This window comes from Crocuta crocuta, unplaced genomic scaffold (genome assembly GCF_008692635.1).
Source record: "Crocuta crocuta isolate KB4526 unplaced genomic scaffold, BGI_CrCroc_1.0 scaffold288, whole genome shotgun sequence".
Taxonomy (NCBI): domain Eukaryota; kingdom Metazoa; phylum Chordata; class Mammalia; order Carnivora; family Hyaenidae; genus Crocuta; species Crocuta crocuta.
In genome coordinates this window covers 2,572,322-2,595,888 of record NW_027532607.1, presented here as the reverse complement: position 1 = coordinate 2,595,888, position 23,567 = coordinate 2,572,322, and the positions used below count along the sequence as shown (strand labels likewise).

General features: G+C 38.4%; 1 protein-coding gene across 3 annotated transcripts in view; it reads left to right on the top strand.

Moving 5' to 3' along the window:
- Positions 1-23,250, top strand: part of CCDC47 (coiled-coil domain containing 47) — a 23,459-nt gene extending 209 nt beyond the window's left edge. Inside the window, exons 1-13 of one of the 3 annotated variants that reach the window (XM_077780320.1) lie at positions 7-14; positions 5,650-5,918; positions 6,579-6,686; positions 7,209-7,383; positions 9,101-9,222; positions 9,456-9,521; positions 12,440-12,541; positions 12,742-12,852; positions 13,512-13,597; positions 14,761-14,819; positions 15,141-15,250; positions 15,659-15,826; positions 21,565-23,250. In XM_077780320.1, coding sequence (XP_077636446.1) covers positions 5,655-5,918; positions 6,579-6,686; positions 7,209-7,383; positions 9,101-9,222; positions 9,456-9,521; positions 12,440-12,541; positions 12,742-12,852; positions 13,512-13,597; positions 14,761-14,819; positions 15,141-15,250; positions 15,659-15,826; positions 21,565-21,645 — 1,452 coding nt within the window. In that variant the 5' untranslated portion in view covers positions 7-14; positions 5,650-5,654 and the 3' untranslated portion in view covers positions 21,646-23,250. Of the gene's footprint in view, positions 1-6; positions 15-579; positions 743-5,649; positions 5,919-6,578; positions 6,687-7,208; positions 7,384-9,100; positions 9,223-9,455; positions 9,522-12,439; positions 12,542-12,741; positions 12,853-13,511; positions 13,598-14,760; positions 14,820-15,140; positions 15,251-15,658; positions 15,827-21,564 lie in introns of those variants that run through there. The other 2 variants (XM_077780321.1, XM_077780319.1) reach the window with 2 other exon arrangements.
- Positions 23,251-23,567: the final 317 nt, after the last annotated feature.

Sequence of the window (23,567 nt, the reverse complement as noted above, 5' to 3'; positions counted from 1 at the left end):
AGCCGCCGGTACAGGTAGGAAACGGGCCATGACGCGTTAGTCGGTGGGGCCGGGCCAGGCCGAGCGGTGACTTTAAGTTGCGTGGCCTACCCCAGTCCCAATTCCCACCCAACCCCCCTGTCAGGCTCAGGGTGACATGGATCGCTCCTTCTCACCTCTCCTGGCCTTAAAAACAGAACACAAACTTTGTCCACAGCAAAGCCCATTTTCTCCCGGTCTTCGGGGTTGGGTGATTTTAACGGTTTTTGAGAACTTCCCCGCAGAGCTGTGGGCAGATGCCAACTAGAAGGGCAAAGTTACAGGAAGCTTAAAGTGTGCAGCAGGAAGAATGAAGTATGGCCGTTGAGATGAATTGATTCTCCATGGAAAAACCCCGGTGGCTTAACAGAAGCAACAACCTCTGTGGCCATTTCTAACATAAAAGTGTTTTTATCGAACGGGTGTAAGGACACGGGGGAATGTCTACATGTTTCCAGAAGTCTGATAGTCTGGCAGTTGTCAGAAAGGCCTAATCTGAAATGACAACAAGGAATGGTTTCCTCACTTATTCCTCTTTGGTTTTTGAGTTCAGATCCAGTTACGGAGAGACTACCGGGTGAGCTAGCAGGAGATACACCAGACTTGTTAGTGCTTGTGTTCCCTGCCCCAGGACTCTCAGGACTGGGTGGCTTGGCAGGGAGTTGTGCTTTTGAGAAATGAAACGACAGGTGCAGCCGAGAAACTTCTCAGAGGGAAGGCCAAGGTATAAGTGGCTTGGATAATTTTAACCTAAATAACCTTGAAGGAGCCTTGTTACAGTGCTGAGTTTTCTTTAAATGTTTCTGTGGTGTGAACATTCTAAGTGGAAGTTCATTTGGAAATGATCAGACTTTTTGGCAGTTAAGCAAGTTGACTGTGCTAATGTTAATCTTTACTTGCTTTCATTTGAAAAAGTATACAGCTGGGAACTGAAAAGGGAAGCACTAAAAGTTAAGGTTTAACCTTTTTGAGGTTGCTGTTGGTGTTGAGACGGCAACAATGTTCTTCCATAAAATGACCCCTGGTGGTAACCCTGAAGATCAGATATTGGAAAGATATGCTTATTAGCCTGTCCTTTATGGCATTTCTCAAATCATTTGTGCCTTTCAAATTTTATGAACTTTGTTCAGTTCTGAGTATATTGCTTGAGCAGCTATGGATTGCAAGGTATTAGGCAATAACCTTTGATACTGAACTGATTCCTTTAAGAATTTACAGTGTTGGGGCGCCTGGGTGGCTCAGTTGCAGGAGCACACGACTCTCAATCTCAGGGTTGTGAATTCAAGCCCCATGTCGGGCGTGGAGCCTACTTTAAAAAAAAAAGAATTTACAGTATTGTAAATATGAGATATAGAATATTCACTGTCCCAAAGCACCTTGAAAGAGTAGTGCATAGGGACATCTGGGTGGCTCAGTCGGTTAAACATCTAACTTCCGCTCAGGTGATGATCTCGCAGTCTGGAGCCTGCTTCGGATTCTGTGTCTCCCTCTCTCTGTCTGCTCCTCCCCTGCTCACACTCTGTCTCTCTTTCAAAAATAAACAAACATAAAAAAAAAGAGTTTTGCATGCTCCCTTTTGCCACCATTCACCCTGTTAGTACTAAACTCCGTGCATTCTAATTTTCATCCTAACCACTTCCCTGCAGTTGCCAATAATGATTTCATTGTTAGCATGTAGAAATTTCTGGTCCATATCTTACTTGAACTTTCTGCAGCAATTGAAACTGAGCTGTTTCCTTCCTAGAAATATGCTTCTCCTTTTGACTTCTATGGTACCTCTTTGACCAGAGTTTCTTCTTTTTCTCTACTCATTCTTTCTTGGTTTCCAATTCCAGTTCTTAGCTGTAATGATATGTTACAAAAGTTTTGGTGCTTTTAAAAAAATTTTTTTTTAGCGGCGCCTGGGTGGCTCAGTCGGTTAAGCATCCAACTTCGGCTCAGGTCATGATCTCACGGTTCATGGGTTCGAGCCCCGCATCGGGCTCTGTGCTGACAGCTAGGTCAGAGCCTGAAGCCTGTTTCGGATTCTGTGTCTCCCTCTCTCTCTGACCCTCCCCTGTTCATGCTGTCTCTCTCTCTCTCAGAAATAAATAAAACATTAAGAAAACCTTTTTTTAATGTTCATTTATTTTGGAAGAGAGCGAGCGAGGGAGTGAGAGAGAGCATGCATGTGCAAGCACAAGTCGGGGAGGGGCAGAGAGAGTCGGGGAGGGGCAGAGAGAGATGGGGAGACAGAATCTGAAGCAGGCTTCAGGCTCTGAGCTGTCAGCAGGGCTCAAACCCATGAACAATGAGATCATGACCTGAGCTGAAGTCGAATGCTTAACTGAGCCACCCGGTAGCCCTGGTGCCTTTTTTTTTTTTTTTTTTAACCTAACTCTTAATACTCCCTGGTGATCTCCTCCATTCCTGCACCATCTCTGTTTCCATCTTAGACTTGTATCCTGAACTCCTGACTTCTGTTTCAAACTACTTCCTTTCCTCTCTCTATAAAATAAGTCATATTTTTTGTAGGGATTTTGTGAAAATCGAGAGATAAATGTTAATCATCTAACATACTACCTAAAACACTCCAAACTTTTTAACAGGTACTAAATTTAATTTATTGTTTTCCCCCTTCCTCTTTATTCTTTATCTCAAGGATGACTTTGTCCAGCTATGAATCAAGCCAAAACTTGGAATCACCCAAGTCTTCCTTTCCCACATTCCCTCTATGCTGTCACTTTATACTGACACATATAATTCTTGTATCTGTCAAATCTGTTTTCCTGTTCATTCCCAATGCCCATTCAATCCTGTTGTATTTCTTATCTATCTCAGCCACTTTGACTTTTCCTACCTCAGCGACCTTTCCTACCTCAGGTGCCCTGTTCCACTTCTCCCTGTGTATGAGCTGTCAGGGTTAACTTGCAAATCTGATAGTGCCACTCTCCTACCTATATCCTTTAGTTGATTTTATTTATCCAGACTTTTTACTGTGGTATTTAAATAAGGATCATCATGATCTGGCTCCTGCTGGCCTTTCTAGCCTAATTTCTCTCACTTGGGTCTACAAACCCAGTACTCCATCATACCAGACTTCTAAAATACATTATTTCAGGACTCTGTGATATAGCTATTCATAGTCTGCAGCACCTCTTCTTTTGTGCAGGAACCATGCTTTTATTTTTTAAGAGAATTTTTTATTACGAAAGCACATCATAGGAAAAAAAGAAAAAATAAAGGCAAAATGCCCATTATCTTACATACAAAATAATTCCTTATATATAGATGTATGTCCTTCTAAACCTTTTTGTTTTTGTGTATTTGGTTCTCAAACAACATGGGTTCTTACTTCATTTATAATGATTTTTTTTTGTTTACTTATTTATTTTTTTTGAAAGAGAGTATATGAGCAGGAGAGGGGCAGAGAGAGAGGAAGACAGACGAATCTTAAGCGGGCTCTGCACCATCAGCACGGAGCCCAATGCAAGGCTCATAACCTGAGCAGAAATCAAGAGCCAGATGCTTAACAGACTGAGCCACCCAGGTGCTCCATTTGTAGTGATTTTTAATGAATGAAAAGTAAATTTGTTTTTTGTATCCATAGTTTAACCCAAGAGTTGCAAATTTTTTACTGTCATAAATAATACTGCAACACATATCCTTGAAGCGAAAGCATCATGCAGATTTATGATTATTCAGGAATCATGTTTTACTTCTTTTGCCATAGTTATCTGATGTGGTGATATGTTCAGTAAGGGTACATTTGATTAGATATGGTAGGATCATCTTATGAAAAGCAGTGAAAGCCAGAGTTTATAATATCCTGTAGGAATTTGTTAGCCTTTGATGGTTATTGAATTCTTAGGTGACAGAAGTTGTATTTTAGGAAGATGATACAGTTTTTTGGTAAGAGAAGTAGGGAGTGAATTGAGATGGGGCGACCATTTAGGATAATACTGTTGATTGTTCAGCAGGTGATGATAACTTGGATTCTCATGGTGGCTTTGGGAACCAAAGAAGGAAACACCAGGATTTTATGTCTGATGAGATATCAAAAGGAAAAGAAAGTGAGAAATTAGATATCTTGCTCTTTTCAACAAGATTGGGAAAATGGGATTGATATTAATAGAGAAATTCAGGTACCTGTTGATTTTGAGATGATTGTCGGTCAGTAATCAGTAGCCTGCAGCCTGAAAGATGCTGTTTTTGTATAGCCTATGAAGAATTTTTTTTCACATTTTTATTTTTTATTTATTTATTTTTTAAAAATGTTTATTTATTTATTTCTAGGAGAGAGAGAGAGAGAGAGACAGCGTGAGCAGGGGAGGGTCAGAGAGAGAGGGAGTCACAGACTGAAACAGGCTCCAGGCTCCGAGCTGGCAGTCAGCACAGAGCCTGACGCGGGGCTCGAACCCACGAACCGTGAGATCATGACCTAAGCGAAAGTCGGACGCTTAACCGACTAAGCCACCCAGGCGCCCCTTTTTTCACATTTTTAAAGGGTTGTTTTCAAAAGGAATATGCAATGGAGACGACTATGTTGTCCACAGAGCCTAAAATGTTTATTATTTGACCCTGTATAGAAAAAGTCTGTAGGACATGAAAATGGACATGTCTGTTAGAAAATCGGTGCTATAGGGCTAGACTTTAGATGAGAGATGAGGACTGGAAGTACAACCTAAATAGATTTGATGGTTTAAATCTAACTACTCTTCAAATTCTAGGTCAGATGTTCTTGCTTTTTTTGGTAAAGCCTCACCTGTTTGATTTCATTGTCCTCTATGTTTTCATATCATTTGGCACATTTTTGTCACAGAACTGATTTCATTATATTTGTTGGTTCAGAAACTCATTTAGGTGGTGGAACATCTAATGTTCTTTTCAGAAAGCTGTGAAATACTGATGAATTTAATTTTATCTGTTTAATTACTACTTTAAATGATATTAAAGTCACAGTCACTGGCCTATATTTGAGAAGCCGCTTGAGGAAGCGGTTCATCTGGTGGGGATTCTGGAGACATACCTGGGATCAACTCACAGCTATATTCCACTTGGTAGTTGTGTTACTTGGTGTCTCTGCCTCATTTTACTTGTCTGTGAAATGGGAATGTTAATATGCTACTTTTCTCAAAGGGTTGTTATGAGGATTAAATTAGTTGCTTTTTGTAAAGCCTTTAGGACAGGGCCTAGTATTTGTGTATCTTCAGCATTTGCTTTGATGATTGATGTTCAGATATCCACATACAAAGTCAATCTAAGGATGAATAGCTTTTCTATCCATGCATTACTGCTAACGGATCAATAGTTGCATCTTGTTCTTATTTCATTATACCACTTCCCAGTTCCTATATAAAGCTTTTTATAGGCCCTCAAGAAAAGGAAAAAAACTTACTGAATACCCAGTGTTAATGTAAACCAACCTAAAGAAGTTAAATGACTTGTCCAAGTGACACAGTCCAGACTAGTACCCAGACCTCTTGACCCTCCTCACCATCACTCTTTATATAACACTATTCAAAATGAATAGTATTACATTTTTTAAAAGCAGGAAAGAGTCATAGATGTATTTTTTATTATGAAAGTTGGTATGTGCAGATTGGCTGTACTTTAAAGGTTTTTTTTTTGTTTTTTTAACTGCATTTTAAGGTGCAATGAAAGCCTTCCTTGCTTTCTGTGTTGTCCTTTTGGTGCTCGGGAGGGTCTCTGAAGCCAAATTTGATGATTTTGAGGATGAGGAAGACATAGTGGAATATGATGATAATGACTTTGCTGAATTTGAAGATGTCACAGAAGATTCTATTACTGAATCTCCTCAACGGGTGATAACTACTGAAGATGATGAAGATGAGACCACTGTGGAGTTGGAAGGGCAGGATGAAAATCAAGAAGGAGATTTTGAAGATGCAGATACCCAGGTAGGGTTCTTTTTCTTGATTTCTTAGGAAGGTGGAAGGAAAGGAAAATTTGTAACTGGCACTTTCTCTAGACATTAAAAGTAACACCCAGCGGTGCCTGGATGGCTCAGTCAATTAAGTGTCCAACTTCAGCTCAGGTCATGATCTTGCGGTCTGTGAGTTTGAGCCCTGTGCTGACAGCTCAGAGCCTGGAGCCTGCTTTGGATTCCGTATCTCCCTCTCTCTCTCCCCCATCCCACTCCCACTCTGTCTCTCTCTCTCTCTCTCAATAATAAATAAATGTTTAAAAAATTAAAATTAAAAAAAGTAACACCCACATCTAGGGAGACCGTTATTCTCTGGTATCTTGTTTTTTGTTAAGTAGAGCTCTTCTAAATGTTTTTGGTAGGTTCCCACCTTTTACATTGATGGAAGAATGGATGGTATTTTTCTCCTCTATGGAGAGCCTGGCTGGAAGTGGTAAAGAACACTATGTGGGGGTGGGAATTGTATCAGAATTTCAATGCATGGAGAGTTGTCATTTGTTATAAACATGGAATATCTTTGTTCTGTGCTGCTGCTTACATGCTCTGTTTTCCTCTACAAATACTGCCTATAAAAATGAGATGCAATTGCTAGCCATATCTGTAGGGGGTAACAGATTGTGCCTCATTTTTGTAGGAGGGAGATACAGAGAGTGAGCCATATGATGACGAAGAATTTGAAGGTTATGAAGACAAACCAGACACTTCTTCTAGCAAAAATAAAGACCCAATAACAATTGTTGATGTAGGTATACAGGATTCTGAATTCCAAACTAACCAACAGAATTATCTGGTTGTCATTAATCCCAGAAATATAATTAGTGACGTGTAGCCGGTGTTGATGTAAGGGTGGGAGCTATGAAAGAGTTTGACATCAGTTCTTCTGATAAAGCCACACCTAGAGAAGCAACCCTATGTTTTTATTCTAGTCCTTCTAGTTTTATGTATCAAGGAATGATGAGACTAGAAACTGGATTTATTTGGGGTGGGATTCAGAATAAAGTTTAATACAAAGGTCTTTTCAGCTTTTCTTTCTGTTTGATTGTCCTCACATTTCCTTAAAAGAATCTTTTTGAGGGTGACCTAGAAAACCAAAATGGGCATATTTTTCAAAGTACAACCATAGTCAATGACAGTTATTTGAATTATCCACTTATGGGTGGATTATTATTATGGGTTTTCTTATTCTCCTTTATCCCATGAGTCGGATGGAGTCCATCTCCTTCAGCCTTAGCTAACATTAAATGGAACGATTGTTCATCTTTAGGTTCCTGCACACCTCCAGAACAGTTGGGAGAGTTATTATCTAGAAATTTTGATGGTAACTGGTCTGCTCGCCTACATCATGAATTACATCATCGGGAAGAATAAAAACAGCCGCCTTGCCCAAGCCTGGTTTAATACTCATAGAGAACTTTTGGAGAGCAACTTTACCTTAGTAGGTAAGTTAGGCCAATAGAAATCCAGCTGCATGCTTGAACACCACCTGGTAAGAACTATTTATTCCCCTCATTATAAGCATCTAAGTGCTTTCATGGACTGCTGAAGAGGATGCTTCTCTCTCTCTCTCTCTCTCTCTCTCTCTCAAGGATCCCATTTTTATTAGGTTGCATGTACTGAATTAATTACATTTATGAAGTAATTTTCTAATTTTTCATTAATCAGTCATTGCTGAACAATTTCTTATTAGCTGAGATAATCAGTTTTATCAAAGCAAGTTGATAGAAGTCTGTCTGAAAGCAAGGAATTTTGACATTTTAGGTAGCTTGATAAATGCTTTCAGTTCATCTTTTAGAAATTTGAAATCCTTTAGAATTCCCTCAAGTTCTGGGAACTTTAGTTTTGGATCCGCTGAAAAGGTACACACTAAAGTACCGGATAGGAACCCTCGGACTTGTGGACTTGTGTGGTCTAGCGAGTAAAGTGGACTCAACCCATCTTCACCTCAGTTTGACCTTTTATACTTTGTTTCCTTTCAGTAAGCAAGTGAGTATCCATCTGCTCAGCTCTTTAGCAGAGTGCTTACGTGTTATGCTAGGTCCTTTGCATACACTGTTCCTTATTTAATCTTTGTGACAACACTTATTTGGAAATAGTTTCTATTTTCTAGAGGAACTAAAGTCCAGAAATGTTACAATTTATCTAAGCTAGTAAGTTGCAACCATGATACTATAACCTAGTCTACCTACCTTCAAAGTCGGCGTTCTCTCCACTGTACCATAGTATTTCAGAGACTTTTTAACTTGGAAATTAGGAAAAAAAATAAACAGCCTTTAATGCCTTCCACTTCACCTCATGTGTATTCATTTGGTGAGTCAATCTGCTTTACCTCGTGAGGTTGAGCAATTTCTTTTGGATTAAATGAAGGGAGGAAATGATTGGAATTTGAGCTCTTTCTAGATCTAAAATATAACTCTTAATACCAATGTCACCATGTTGCTGTTGGAAGAGCAAACTTGGTTAAAGTTAATCCATAGGACACCCAAGAGGGAGTGGTGAGTCATTTGTATTAATGGTATTTTTTATTTACCAGATAGGAATTTCTTTTTTAACTTTTGACAGAGGCATTTAAATTGACTTTGCTCCATTTTGTGTTACTTTTGAAGCATTTATATTCCAAGCAGGTCATCATTAACAAGTAATACTTGAGTCCATACTTTTTTTTAAAGATTTTTTTTAAAGTTTATTTGTTTTGAAGGAGAGAGAGCAAGCAGGAAAGGGATAGAGAGAGGAGGCGAGAGAATCCTAAGCAGACTCCATGCTTTTAGCACAGAGTCTGTGAGATCATGACCTGAGTCGAAACTGAGAGTTAGACGCTTATGGACTGAGCCACTCAGGTGCCCCTTTTAAGATTATATTTTTAAGTAATCTCTGCACCCAACATGGGGCTCAAACTCACAACCCCGAGATGAAGAGCTGCATGCTCAACTGACTGGGCCAGCCAGGCACCCCTGGAGTCTATAGTTTTTCTTGGAGACAGTAAAGAGTATTAAAAGGAATGATGCCCATCTACTGTAATGCATGTCCAAAGGAGAGTTCTATAAGATAGCAAAGTATTACTTCACTAAAGGTATGGTCATTTGGGGGTCAGAATGGAGGGAGATGTGGTGATTAGGCCCCAACATTTTCAGTGAATCACATTAAATGGGTTATCCCCAGGGGATGATGGAACTAACAAAGAAGCCACAAGCACAGGAAAGCTGAACCAGGAGAATGAACATATCTACAACCTATGGTGTTCTGGTCGAGTGTGCTGTGAAGGGATGCTTATCCAGCTGAGGGTAAGTACAGAATATCTGATACAATGTATATCTTCCTTTAGTTTTTCTCCAGTATGATTCCAAATCCAAATTCGGTGTCTCATCTTTTCTTTTTTGACTAAATTAGATCCGAAAGTCATCTTTCTACTAACTGGTAAATGTAGAATATATTCGATAAAATATGCGACTCCCCTTTCTTTCAAGGTCTTTTCTTTATAGTAATAAAAGTTGCAACTATTCTCTTGTTTTCTCAGTTCCTCAAGAGACAAGACTTACTGAATGTCCTGGCCCGGATGATGAGACCAGTGAGTGATCAAGTGGTATGTATTCTTGCTGGTTTTCTATGTACAGATCGAATTCTTAACTTCTTAGAGTCTATTCCATTCCTTGCCTGGATTCTGTCTGAATTGCAGGCATTTGTGTCCCTTGCCAAAAATGGACGTTCTGTTTTGACAGATTATCTTCTGCTTAGTGTGCCAACTATGGGGAGCGGGGAACATGTGCTTTTTGTAGGGAAGGAGATAAATAATACTGTATCCCTAGGTAGGTTTGCTGAGTCAGCCTGGATGATGGGGGAAAACAGGTGTCACAGATAGTTTACTTTCATGTCTTACTCTGTGCCTTTTGTATGCTTTTAACTTGATAGTAAGGTAGGTTTCTTAAATATTTTTTGCTTCAAATAATATGTCTTTGGCTGAATGAGCTTAAGTCATTATCTGGGGACCTTATTTGGTATACCTTCTTCCCCTTTATTTAAATCAACATGTTGGGGGCACCTGAGTGGCTTAGTCAGTTAAGTGTCTGACTTTGGCTCAGGTCATGATCTCACAGTCTGTGGGTTCAAGCCCCGCGTCGGGCTCTGCTGACAGCTCAGAGCCTGGAGCCTGCTTCAGATTCTGTGTCTCCCTGTCTCTTCTCTGCCCCTCCCCTGCTCAGAGTGAGAAAATAAGAAAATATTTGTCTCTGTCGCTCAAAATAAAGACTAAAAAAAAATTTAAATCAACATGTTTGTCTGTAAATTCTGTGCTTTGTCAGAAATGCCACATTCCCTCCTCTCCCTTCATTCATTCAACAAATAAGTGCTGCCTCCCACTGCTACAAGAAACCAAAGTATATTAAAAAATATAGTCTCTTTCACATAAACTAGTAGAACAAGCGATGTCTGCATATATGTCAAAGTACAAAGTAGTATTTGGTTAACAATTGCTGTATAAGTAATATAATTAGGTACTTTGAAATGTCATTGGATTGGGGTGCCTAGCTGGCTCAGTCTGTGGAGTGTATGACTCTTGATATTGGGGTTGTGAGTTCAAGTCCCACAGCAGGCATAGAGCTCCCTGGGGGGGAGGGGGAGGGGAGGGGAGAGTCTTTGGATTGAAACTCACTGTTATTTTAAAGGTCTCATTTTTAGTAGCAAATCTATCTTTTATTCATTTTAATTTTTCAAATATGGCCACTGATGGTTTAATCTACTTATTTTTAGAGGCTCATCAGTTAAGAGTCCTATCATTCTCTCTCCTACTAGTTGCTATCTGATTAGGTAGAAAGGAGGAAATCTTGCTGCATCTTCAGCTATCTCTTGGTGGAAATTCTTCTTTAGAGTGTTGTTTAAATCCTTTTCAGTTCTTTCCTGAGGTAGATTTAATCTCTTTTCCTGAGCCAGCAATCATTTTATCTCATTTTTTTCTGCAAAGATAAACAGCCTCAACAAACATGATTCTTTATTCTTTAGCCCTTTTCCTGGGTTTTGTTCAAAGTAGTGTTTTGTGTAATTTTTGCTCAACGATGGAAAAGCAGAAAGTCTTTCCTTTTATAAGTGCCATCTTGCCAGGTCTTTGCTATATTTCCCTACTTTAACACTTCTCTTTGACATACTAATAATTTTTGACCCAGACATTTTAAGATATGATTAATATGACAAATATGACAAATAGTGTCATGTTTTATCGTACCAGACTCTTAAGGCTTTTTACTTTATCTCCCTAGTCCAATGCAGTTTATTAAACACTTTTTACGTATCTCTGTGGTATTTTCCAACATTAACAACCAATTCTCTAATTGTCCAGATACCAGCTGTATGTCCAGCAATTCAGTTCTATTCACTTCCGATACTGTATACTTGGAGTTAGTGCTAGATTCCACAAGTTAAAAGTCTCAGTCCCTTAAGACTGCTCACACTTCAGATGTCAGTTGCAAGTCCCAGGTCACTGTACTGACTACCTGGCTATAAATCAAGAATTCTTGGCTCACTTGGTAGAGCATGGGACTCTTGATCTTTGGGTTGTGAGTTCTAGCCCCATGGACGGGTGTGGAGATAATTAAAAATGAAATCTTAGGGGCGCCTGGGTGGCTCAGTCGGTTAAGTGACCAACTTGGGCTCAGGTCATGATCTGGCAGTCTGTGAATTCGAGCCCCATGTCAGGCTCTGTGCTGACAGCTCAGCGCCTGGAGCCTGTTTTGAATTCTGTGTCTCCCTCTCTCTCTGCCCCTCCCCTGTTCACGATCTCTCTCTCTCTCTCAAAAAAAGAAAAAAAAAAAACGTTAAACATTAAAAAAATTTTTTCAAAAAAAAATGTTCCCATGGCCCTCCTTTCAGGTTCAGTAACTTGCTAGAATGGCTCATGGAACTCAGGAAAACATTTTAGTTACATTCACTGGCTTATTATGACAGATACAGTTTAGGAATAGCCACATGGAAGGCAGGCATCAGGCAAGGTTTGGGGTTAAGGGTGGTGTGCAGAGCTTCCAGAGGTTCTTTGGTTGCACTGCCCTCCCAGCAAATCTAAATGTTCATCAACCTGAAGCTCTAAAGCATGGGGTCCTCTTCTCAAGGTCATTAGGTAGTTGGCAGAAGTCAGGTCTCCATGGTTGTAAGTCCCCAGTTTCTTACTGTTGCCAACTGGAAACCATTCAGCTCCTAGAGACCATTCTGCAGTCTTTGGCACATGGTTCCCCCCATACGCCTTTTCCCACTTCAACTCTTTTCTTCAACTAGGGACCAGTCCCTTTTGAGTTGAGAGCTCAATTGATTAGGTCATTCTAGGATAAAGTCCCTTTTGACTAACTCAGTCATCTAATCAGCAGCCTTCTGCCACATGACACAACATAATCATGGGAATGATATCCATCATTTTCACAGGTTCCTCCCATTCCAGGGGAGGATGTACACACCAGGGGGTGGGAATCTTGGGGGCTATCATAGAAAACTAACAGGTGAGTTTTGTTACTGTTTTTAAAGCAAATAAAAGTAACCATGAACGATGAAGACATGGATACCTATGTATTTGCTGTTGGCACTCGGAAAGCCTTGGTGCGACTCCAGAAAGAGATGCAGGATCTGGTATGTTGTTCCAACTCAAATACATGTAAAATTGTCCCTCTTTATTACATAGACATCAATTTTAGGGCATAGAGTATTTAATCATATCACTTGAATTGTTAAGCACCACTTTGAAATAGGTCAGAACACATTGTCTTGAGAAAAAAAAGTTTGTGCATAATAAAATGTCATGTCTTACCTTCAATAACTTCTTCCTCTAGAGTGAGTTCTGTAGTGACAAACCTAAGTCTGGAGCAAAGTACGGACTGCCAGACTCCTTGGCCATCCTGTCAGAGATGGGAGAAGTCACAGAGGGAATGATGGATACAAAGGTAAATGCAGTAGAAGACATAACATTTGCAGACCTCAGCATTTACAGTGCACAAATTCTTCATTTTATGACAATGCTCTATTTCCCCCACAAACATTAAAATACGTTCTTTAAGCAATAGATTAATTTGTCAAAAAAGGTAGCTTGATGAGTCAAGTAAATCTTCTCTTTAAACCAAGAGCAAATTATTCCTAGGATCGCTAATGGCTTTCAGGTTTTTTTGTAAAAGGACTACAACATTAATCCTTGTTACCATGGCATTTAGTCCATTTTTTTCTATTGATTGTGGAATGGTAGTAGCACCATCTTAGTATCAGGATAGCTTAAAGATGGTTCTCATGTAAGTTCAAGTTGATGTGCTTATGAAGACTCCCCTGAAATTATTTTAGATTTTATCTTCATGCTTTCATTCTTGTTTAGAACATTATTTTGAGACATATTTTCAGCTGCTCAATAAAAAAAAATTTGATCATCGGTATGACCAAAGAAATACTATTTTCACCGTAGAGAGATCTCTTGTCTTATTTAAATTTCATTTTTTAAAAGCTTTAACCTTAATGCCATTTTGGAAAAGTAAAGAGGATTAAATAGTGAATATCTTTAAGGAAAAAAGGGAAATGCATCAAACCGTACATAAAAAAATTTTTTTCTTTATTTCAGATGGTTCACTTTCTTACTCACTATGCTGACAAGATTGAATCTGTTCATTTTTCAGACCAGTTCTCTGGTCCAAAAATTATGCAAGAGTACGTATGAGATAAAAATATTGAGATTAACTGTCCCTGCTAGCTTTCTGTGTTGAAACACCCACAAGGTGCTTCTGCAGTTTTTCTTGCCAAATGAATGAGGGAATTTGATGACATCCTAAGTTTTCCTTTGCTTGGACTGCATGTGTCATGAAGGTAACCGAAAACCTATGGGAGACAAATAAGCCTGCCAGTTTGCAGTGTGCCACTAAATGTATGCTCCAGGTACTCAGTGAGGTGTATGAGAATCTTACAGAATGGCAAACACTAAGAAAATATAATTGCTAATTTTGTGCTATATTGTCAGATGCAGTCAATGTGGTAAGAGTTTCTGGCTTTAGAGTAATACTGTTTGAATGTTCATATTCAGGGCCCAAGTGTGTTTAAACTCACTTCCTATCTCAGGAGCACATACTTAATTTAAGTTTACCCTTGGTGTAGAATTGGTTCTGACCTAAATTTTTGGTTAAGGTTCTCTCTCATAAGCTGTGGAGTTGGGTTAAAAGCCAATCTGGATTTTAGTTGCATGTCAGAATTATTCAGTTCCTTATGCCTCTGGATAGTGTTGCATCATCCTAGCCTTGCTCAACTCAGTAACAACACTGTGGGCAAAGTATCATGTTGTGACATTCATGGAGGCTTTTATGTGTAGGGGGAAGAGAGGAGGGTTGATAGTCAAAGATTACAAAGAAATCTTTGGTGAGTAGGAACTAAATTATATATGCTATAGTAGATCATTTCTAAATTTATATCTAAATTTATTCTGAACCCTGACTCAAAAATAAGATGCTTCATTATAGGAAGATAGGAGTTGGAAGTAAAACAAAAATCCATCAAAATAAGTAAAAATATTCTTTAAAATGCAGGCCTCATACTTAAATACAGGCTCATTTCTGGCTCCCCAGGTGAGAGGACTATATCCTGCCTGGGGAGCATCACTGGAACTCCCAGGTATACAATAAAGATCACTTGGGAATGTATCCATTAGATAGATGAGTAGACCAGGGGACCTGTAAAGCTCCTGCAGGCTTTGAGATTATATTTACCTTTGGGAGCTAAGCCAAATACTGTGCTGATTATTTGTAGGTATCTGATCATCTAAGTGAATTGGGTGACTTATGTCTTCCTTATGTTCTTTCTAAATAGCCTTTCTTTTGTGACAGGGAAGGTCAGCCTTTAAAGCTACCTGACACTAAGAGGACACTATTGTTTACATTTAACGGTAAGTGTTCTGTGGTCTTGCCTGAGTACTTCCATTTTCTGTGAGACGATCTTAAGGAGAGTATTGATCCCTCATAAATGATAGCCATTAAAACTTATCTTAAAACTAACTCCATGCCTGCTTATTGGTTTTTGGGTGTTTTCAATAAGAGATCCTTTTATTTATTTTAATTTGTTTTTTATCTGTTGCATTTTAGCTGCCTAAGACACTATGAGAAAGGAGTCTGTTAATATTAAAAAACAAAAACAAAAAACAGAGTTGGGTGACCTAGAAGTATTAATTCTGCCATTAACTCAATAGGAAAATGGCTTTGTTTTCCAGTGCCTGGTTCAGGTAACACTTACCCAAAGGATATGGAGGCTTTGCTACCCCTGATGAACATGGTGATTTATTCTATTGATAAAGCCAAAAAGTTCCGACTCAACAGAGAAGTAAGACCTACAGCCTTTATTATAAGTTGGCACCTTTTATTGTTTTTCCCCCAGGGGAGTCAGTGAGCAATGATTTCAGTGATTATATCTTTGCTAGTTTGCTAGTTGACTTCAAAATGCTAAATGGGAATAGTTTTATAAAAAAAAAAATACTAAGGGGCTTCTAGGTGGCTCAGTGAGTTGAGTGTCTGACTCTTGATCTCAGCTCAGACCATGATCTTGTGCTTTGTGGGATTGTGCTCCGAGTTGAGCTCTGCACTGACAGCTCCAAATCTCTCTGCCTTTCTCACTCTCTCTCTCAAAATAAATCAACTTAAAAAAAAAAAAAGTAAAAGAATACTAAAGGGGACTTGGTACTGTTGGTTTGAAATGGATTTCTTATGAAACACTTTGTTTCTTGGGGAAAAGGGCAAACAAAAAGCAGATAAAAACAGAGCTCGAGTAGAAGAAAACTTCCTGAAGCTAACACATGTGCAAAGACAGGAAGCCGCACAGTCTCGACGTGAGGAAAAGAAAAGAGCAGAGAAGGAGCGAATCATGAATGAGGAAGATCCTGAGAAACAGCGCAGGCTGGAGGTAAGACAGACTTCTTCTCCCTGCTTAGTGGTAAAACTAGGATTTATAAGGACACCTATTGTGCCATATTAACTGTTAAGGTAATTCGGTGTAGGAATGTAGAGAGACGTAAAGGTTTAGCATTTTCTCAGTATTTGGCATGTTATTAGTTACTAGATAGCACTATAAAGGAGAATAAATTATTCTTTTTCAAACCATGTTAGATTGAGTCTGTGATCCTGGAGAATGATATAAATGGTTCTTTCCCCAGCACAATCCCATTTTGAAAGCTCCACTGTGATCTTTCAAGCCAAACACCTAACTGAAGTAGAAAGAAATTAGGAGTTTTAGTATAAGCCAGCACATGGAAAAAGAACAGCAAATGAAATCTAAAACCAGAAGAAGACAGAAAATAATAAAGATTAGAGCAGAAATCAATGCTATTGAAACCAAAAAAAAAAACAACAGTAGAACAGATAGATCAATGAAACCAGAAGCTGGTTCTTTGAAAGAATTAACAAAATTGGTAAATCCCTAGCTAGTTTGATCAAAAAGAAAAAGGAAAGGACCCAAATAAATCAAGAATGAAAGAAAAGAAATCATACAACAGAGCAGAAATACAAACAATAATAAGAGAATATTATGAGCAATTATATGCCAATAAAATGGGCAATCTGGAAGAAATGGACAAATCCCTAGAAACGTAAACTACCAAAACTAAAATAGGAAGAAATAGAAAATTTGAACAGACCCATAACCAGTAAAGAAATCGAATTAATCATCCAAAATCTCCCAAAAAACAAGAGTCCAGCGCCAGATGGCTTTCCAGGGGCATTCTACCAAGCATTTAAAAAAGAGTTAACACCTATTTTCTTGAAGCTGTTCCAAAAAATAAAAATGGAAGGAAAACTTCCAAACTTTCTATGAAGCCAGCATTACCTTGATTCCAAAACCAGACAAAGAACCCCACTAAAAACAAGAACTATAGACCAGTTTCCCTGATGAACATGGATGTAAAAATCCTCAACAAGATATTAGCCAACCAGATCCAATAATATGTTAAAAAAATTACTCACTACGACCAAATGGGAATTATACCTGGGATGCAGGGCTGGTTCAGTATACGCAAAATAATCGATGTGATTCTTCACATCAATAAAAGAAAGGACAAGAACCACATGATCGTCTCGATAGATGCAGAGAAAGCATTTGGCAAAATACAGCATCCTTTCTTGATAGAAACCCTCAAGAAAGTAGGGATAAAATGATCATATCTTAAGATCATAAAAGCTATATATAAAAGACCCAACACTAATATCCTCAATGGGGAAAAACTGAAAGCTTTCCCTCTAAGGTCAGGAACTAGAAGGGATGTCCACTCTCACCACTGTTATTCAACATAGTATAGGAAGTCTTATCCTCAGCAATCAGACAACACAGAGAAATAAAAGGCATCAGGTTAGCCAGGAGGAGGTCAAACTTTCACTCTTTGCAGATGACCTGATATTCTATATGGAAAACCCAAAATATTCCCCCAAAAGACTGCTAGAACTGATCCATGAATTCAGCAAAGTTGCAAGATATAAAATCAATACACAGAAATCAACTGCATTCCTATACACCAATAATGAAGCAACAAAAAGAGAAATCAAGTAATGATCCCATTTACAATTATACCAAAAACCATAAAATACCTAGGAATAAATCTAACCAGAGATGAAAAATGTATACAACAAAAACTATAGAAAGCTTAATGAAAGAAATTGACGAAGACACAAAAAAAGGGAAAAATATTCTGCTCCTGGATAGGAAGAACAAATATTGTTAAAATGTCAACACCCAAAGCAATCTATGTATTCAATGCAATACCTATCAAAATAACACTAGCATCCTTCAGAGAGCTAAAACAAACAATCCTAAAATTTGTATGGAACCAGAAAAGACCCCAAATAGCCAAAGCGATCTTGAAAAAGAAAACCAAAGCTGGAGGCATCACAATCCTGGACTTCAAGATGTATTACAAAGCCGTAATCATCAAGACAGTATGGTACTGGCACAAAAACAGACACTCAGATCAATGGAACAGAATAGAGAACCCAGAAATGGACCCACAAACATATGGCCAACTAATCTTTGACAAAGCAGGCAATAATACCCAATAAAATAAAGACAGTCTCTTCAGCAAGTGGTGCTGGGAAAACTGGACAGTGACATGCAGAAAAATGAACTTGGACCACTTTCTTACACCATACACAAAAATAAACTCAAAATGGATAAAAGACCTAAACGTAAGACAGGAAGCCATCAAAATCCTCAAGGAGAAAGCAGGCAAAAACCTCTGACCTTGGCCGCAGCAACTTCTTATTCAACACGCCTCCAGAGGTAAGGGAAACAAAAGCAAAAATGAACTATTGGGACCTCATCAAAATAAGCTTCTGCATTGCAAAGGAAACAATCAGCAAAACTAAAAGGCAACCAATGGAATGGGAGAAGATATTTGCCAATGACATATTAGATAAAGGGATAGTATCCAAAATCTGTAAAGAACTTATCAAACCCAACACCCCAAAAATAAATAATCCAGTGAAGAAATGGGCAAAAGACATGAATAGACACTTCTCCAAAGACGACATCCAGATGGCCAATGACACATGAAAAAATGCTCAACACCATCCATCGTCAGGGAAATACAAATCAAAACCACAATGAGGTAACACCTCACACCTGTCAGAATGGCTAACATTAACAACTCAGGCAACAGCAGATGTTGGGGAGTGTGTGGAGAAAGGATCTCTTTTGCACTGCTGGTGGGAATGCAAACTGGTGCAGCCATTCTGGAAAACAGTATGGAGGTTCCTAAAAAAATTAAAAATAGAACTACCCTATGACCCAGCAATTGCACTACTAGGTATTTATCCAAGGGATACAGGTGTGCTCATTCAAAGGGGCACATGCACCCCAATGTTTATAACAGCACTATCAACAAAGCCAAAGTATNTGTGGAGAAAGGATCTCTTTTGCACTGCTGGTGGGAATGCAAACTGGTGCAGCCATTCTGGAAAACAGTATGGAGGTTCCTAAAAAAAATTAAAAATAGAACTACCCTATGACCCAGCAATTGCACTACTAGGTATTTATCCAAGGGATACAGGTGTGCTCATTCAAAGGGGCACATGCACCCCAATGTTTATAACAGCACTATCAACAAAGCCAAAGTATGGAAAAAGCCCATATGTCCATCGATGGAGGAATGGATAAAGAAGATCAGGTACACACACACACACAGACACACACAGACACCCCCCAGACTATTACTCGGCAACNGTTTCTCATTGCCATGTAGTATTCCATGGTATAGATAAACCACATCTTCTTGATCCATTCATCTGTTGATGGACACTTAGGCTCTTTCCATGTTTTAGCTATTGTGGAGAGTGCTGCTATGAACATTGGGGTACATGTGCTCCTCATAGGAGGATCTTAAGGTACAAAACAGATGAACGTAAGTGAAGGGAAGCAAAAATAATATAAAAACAGAGGGGAACGAAACATAAGAGACTCTTAAATATGGAGAACATAGAGAGGGTTACTAGAGGGATTGGGGGCATGGGCTAAATGAGTAAGGGGCATTAAGGAATCTACTCCTGAAGTCATTGTTGCACTATATGCTAACTAACTTGGATGTAAATTTAAAAAAATAAAAACATAGGAAAAAAGGTAGTGTTAAAGAGGATGTGAAAAAAAAAACAGGAGCCAGCACAAGTGCCCTATGGTCCAAATACATCTTTTTTTTTGTTGTTGTTGTTGTTTTTAATTTACATCCAAGTTAGCATATAGTGCAACAATGATTTCAGGAGTAGATTCCTTAATGCCTCTTATCCATTTAGCTCCTCCTCCCTCCCACAACAAATACATCTTATTTTATAAAATTTTTAATTTGATTATAGAATTAGAAAATTTTAGTATTTTTGTTTGTATTTTGTTTTCTATTTTGTACATAACCAGAATCTCATGGTATGTTATGTTTTAAACATCAGCACGTTCTCACATTTTTGTGAAATAAGATGCTGTAGTCCAGCTCTAAATTTTAAACCTTGTAAACGCTGGACAAAAAAAAAAAAGAGAGAGAGAGAATAAAGTTCTGGGAGATGTGAATTCCAATCAGAATAATCTCAAAAACTGAAGAAAATCCTTAGAAGTGGAGGAGACCTGCTGCCAAGAAACAGTGAAGCTGCCGTGCGGTGCTGCGGTTGCAGCGCCGTCATCAATGCTACAGTGTCCAGGATGCCACAGGCCTCCTTCCATTTTATCCTTTCCACCATTTTGTCATTTGATTTTGTTTTCCTATAAAAGCAGTGTTAATGGGACACCTGGGTAGTTCAGTTTATTAAGTGTCCGATTCTTGATACCAGCTCGAGTCATGCTTTTGTGGTCATGAGATGGAACCCCATATCGGGCTCTGCATTCACAGCACAGAGCCTGCTTGGGATTCTCTCACTCACTCTCTCTCAAAATAAATAAACATTAAAAATGAAAGCGGTGTTAACAATGATGGTTCCGTTTTTTGGGGTACTTATACAATAATAGCACAGCTGTAGATGGTTAACATTCAAGCTTCCACTGCTGTACTGGTAAATAGTTTTTTCTTATCTAGTGTTGGAACCTAACACAGTCAACAGTTCCCAAACCACCAATTTACAAATCACCCTTTGTTTTTTGTTTTGTTTTTAAATTTTTTTTATGTTTTTATTTCTGAGAGACAGGCAGTGTGAGCAGGGGAGGGTCAGAGAGAGAGAGGGAGACACAGAATCTGAAGCAGGTTCCAGGCCCTGAGCTAGCTGTCAGCATAAAGCGTGACGCGGGGCTCGAACCCATGAGCTGTGAGATCATGACCTGAGCCGAAGTTGGACGCCCAACCGACTGAGCCACCCAGGCGTCCCATACAAATCACCCTTTGAAGCATAATTTGTTTTACTATCAATAACTGTACATACTGCGTGCTTCTGTTTTCCCTATTCCACATCTTCTCAATCCAATACCAGTAGGGGAGTATATTTCTCAGGACATTTCTACCCCAAACCTCTAAAAAAAAATGTTTGAGATTACATCTGAAATCATCTTTAATCAGATGTGACCCCTAGTAACTAACAGTGAAGTCCTACTTTGATTTGGCCTCTAAGGTTTCCCTCCATACAGGTAATAATAACCAATGATTTTTACCACTAAAATAATGTGTTTGGAGCTTCTTTTTCTCTTCTACATAACCTCCTAATTCCTGAATAAAAATTTGATAAAAATTCACACTGAATTTTTAAAAATAAAAATTCACACTAAACAAACATTACACACTGAAATACTGTGGTCTGGTTTAACATCTATGCTAATAAGAGATGCACAATTAATAACCTGAACAAACAAGATCTTAAGATTTTCTGAACTGCAGTACAAATCCTTGGCAGATACACAACAGTGTTATGATAAAAGTTAGGTTGGTGTTTCCCTAGTACGGGAAAAATCAGAATAACAGGCTGCCTAAATGTAGTGTTTAATTTCTTTCTAATTTGAGATTTGAGTTACCTTCATTTCAAGCTAATTTCCATTAACCAACATAGATATAAGGAATTTTTATAACTATCTTTTCAAATGTTATTTATGGGACAAGCCTACGTTTTTAAATAATAATATAGTCAGTATTTTAGTTTTGATTTTTTGTGTGTGCTTAGAACTTTGGATTCCCCCCTTTTTTTTTTATTTTCTAGGAAGCTGCCTTGAGGCGTGAGCAAAAGAAATTAGAGAAGAAGCAAATGAAAATGAAACAAATCAAAGTGAAAGCCATGTAAAGTCATCCTAGAGATCTGAGTGCTGATGCCACCTGTAAGCTCTGAATTCACAGAAAACATAAAAAATACCAGTCCCTTTCTCATCTTAAAGTCCAAACACTCCCAAGCAACTAAGAAATCCTTATTTCATCACCTGTTCTGTTGTTGGGAGTTTTACAGAGGTTATATAGATGCAAGGGAAGGACTCTGTTTCTGTAATTCTCTTCCAGATAACCAAATTACTTTGATTACTTTATAAAAGGAATATATGAGATCTATGTAGTTTTAAAATATTTTTAAAATTATAACACAAATCATCACTGCTTTTAGTGCTTTGATGTTTGAAGAAATATCATGAAGTTTATAGACATATAATTAGATTGTTGCTTTTTGTTTAATCTGGGTAGTTGCAAAGGCTATGAAGACTGACTCTAAACCAAGATTCCACAAATAACTACTGGAACTGCACAATAAACATTGCCTGGTGTTTTCTTCTGTGTGTACATTAACCTTGTAAAAAAGTAAAATTTAGAACACTATATGTGGTAGTGCAATTTCAGGGACTCAAAACATAATGTAGCTCAATGTATGTTTTGTAGGTGGGAGGTGCTGATGACAGTGTTATATCTATAGGATTTAGGATACTTACATGTACATGGTAGTACAGGAGCACAGTTTTTTCCTTACCTGATACCACGAGCTAATGACAATGTGAATGCTGTATTTAAGTGGGTGTATGATTTCCTTGAGTAACAAATGCATGAAAATTAACTGCCTCACCTAGATCAGATCAGTGGTCTATGTGAAGTTACACGTTTTTCCTTCTTGGTTGTTGCAAACTATTGGATGTTCATAGAGAAGCTCTATTCTCTGTGTTATGGCTGTGTCCCTTTGCTTCTCCTGCGTTTATTTCTTCCACAGTTGAGGCTGGGTATATTCTGTCAAAGAAATAGCCATGAATATGCATAATACACTTTTAAAAATGAGCTTTCCTAAACTATTGAGAGTTCTTTCTGCCTCCTGAGGAAGGAACTCTTGGAGGAGAGGCCCATCTATCTGCACGAGCATTTAGCTTGTTCAGATTTCTGCATTTTATAAATGCTTCCTACTAAGAAAGCATTTTTTAAGTCACTGCTTGTACCAGGTAATTTTTGCTGGGGATGGGAAAAAGTTGGGTTTTTTGGTGGGAGAGGGGTGGGTGGATTTTTTTTGTTGATGCTTTATGTGCAGGTGTGTCCTTAGGCAATAACAAGTTGCTGTGAAAACAGTATGTGCTGCTGCCTTCTTAACTGCATGGAAACTTTCCACATGGGTTTTTCTCTAAGTTAATGCAGAAATGTGTAAACTGGGAGATGCAAATGTAATATTTTTTTTAACAGTTCATGAAATTAAGTTATTAAAATAACAAAAGTAAGATTTAGTTACTTTAATGCTATATAATTCTAGAATTAGCCTTGTTTTACAAAGTTTAAAATAGGTTTTAGAAATCAAAGTTGATATGCTTAGCTATCTTTTGATTAATAAAAGCTTTCTTAAAGTCTCACACATTTGGACCATGGCAGCTAATTTTGTAATTTTAGCATTCATATGAACTACCTATGGACATATTAAACTAATTGACAAAAATCTCAGAGTGCTGTCTTTACTTTTCTGGGGTTGCCCTACAAGAGTATAAGCCCACAGGAATGTTCTTTCTGTTCCACAGAAGTCAGCACTAAAATGCTTTTCCTTCAAAAGAGTTGGCCGTGATAATAATCCCTTAGTTACCAGTTACTTTTAGAATGTTTTCTATGTTTAGAGCCATATATATTATTAATGGGCTCTTCCTCAAAGTCCTCCTCTTTAGTTAAGACACCATTATCTCCCTCTCCTGCAAATGAGAGAATATTGTTGACTGTCACACATTGGAAACCACTAAACCCTCCTTTTCTTCATTGCCTGAT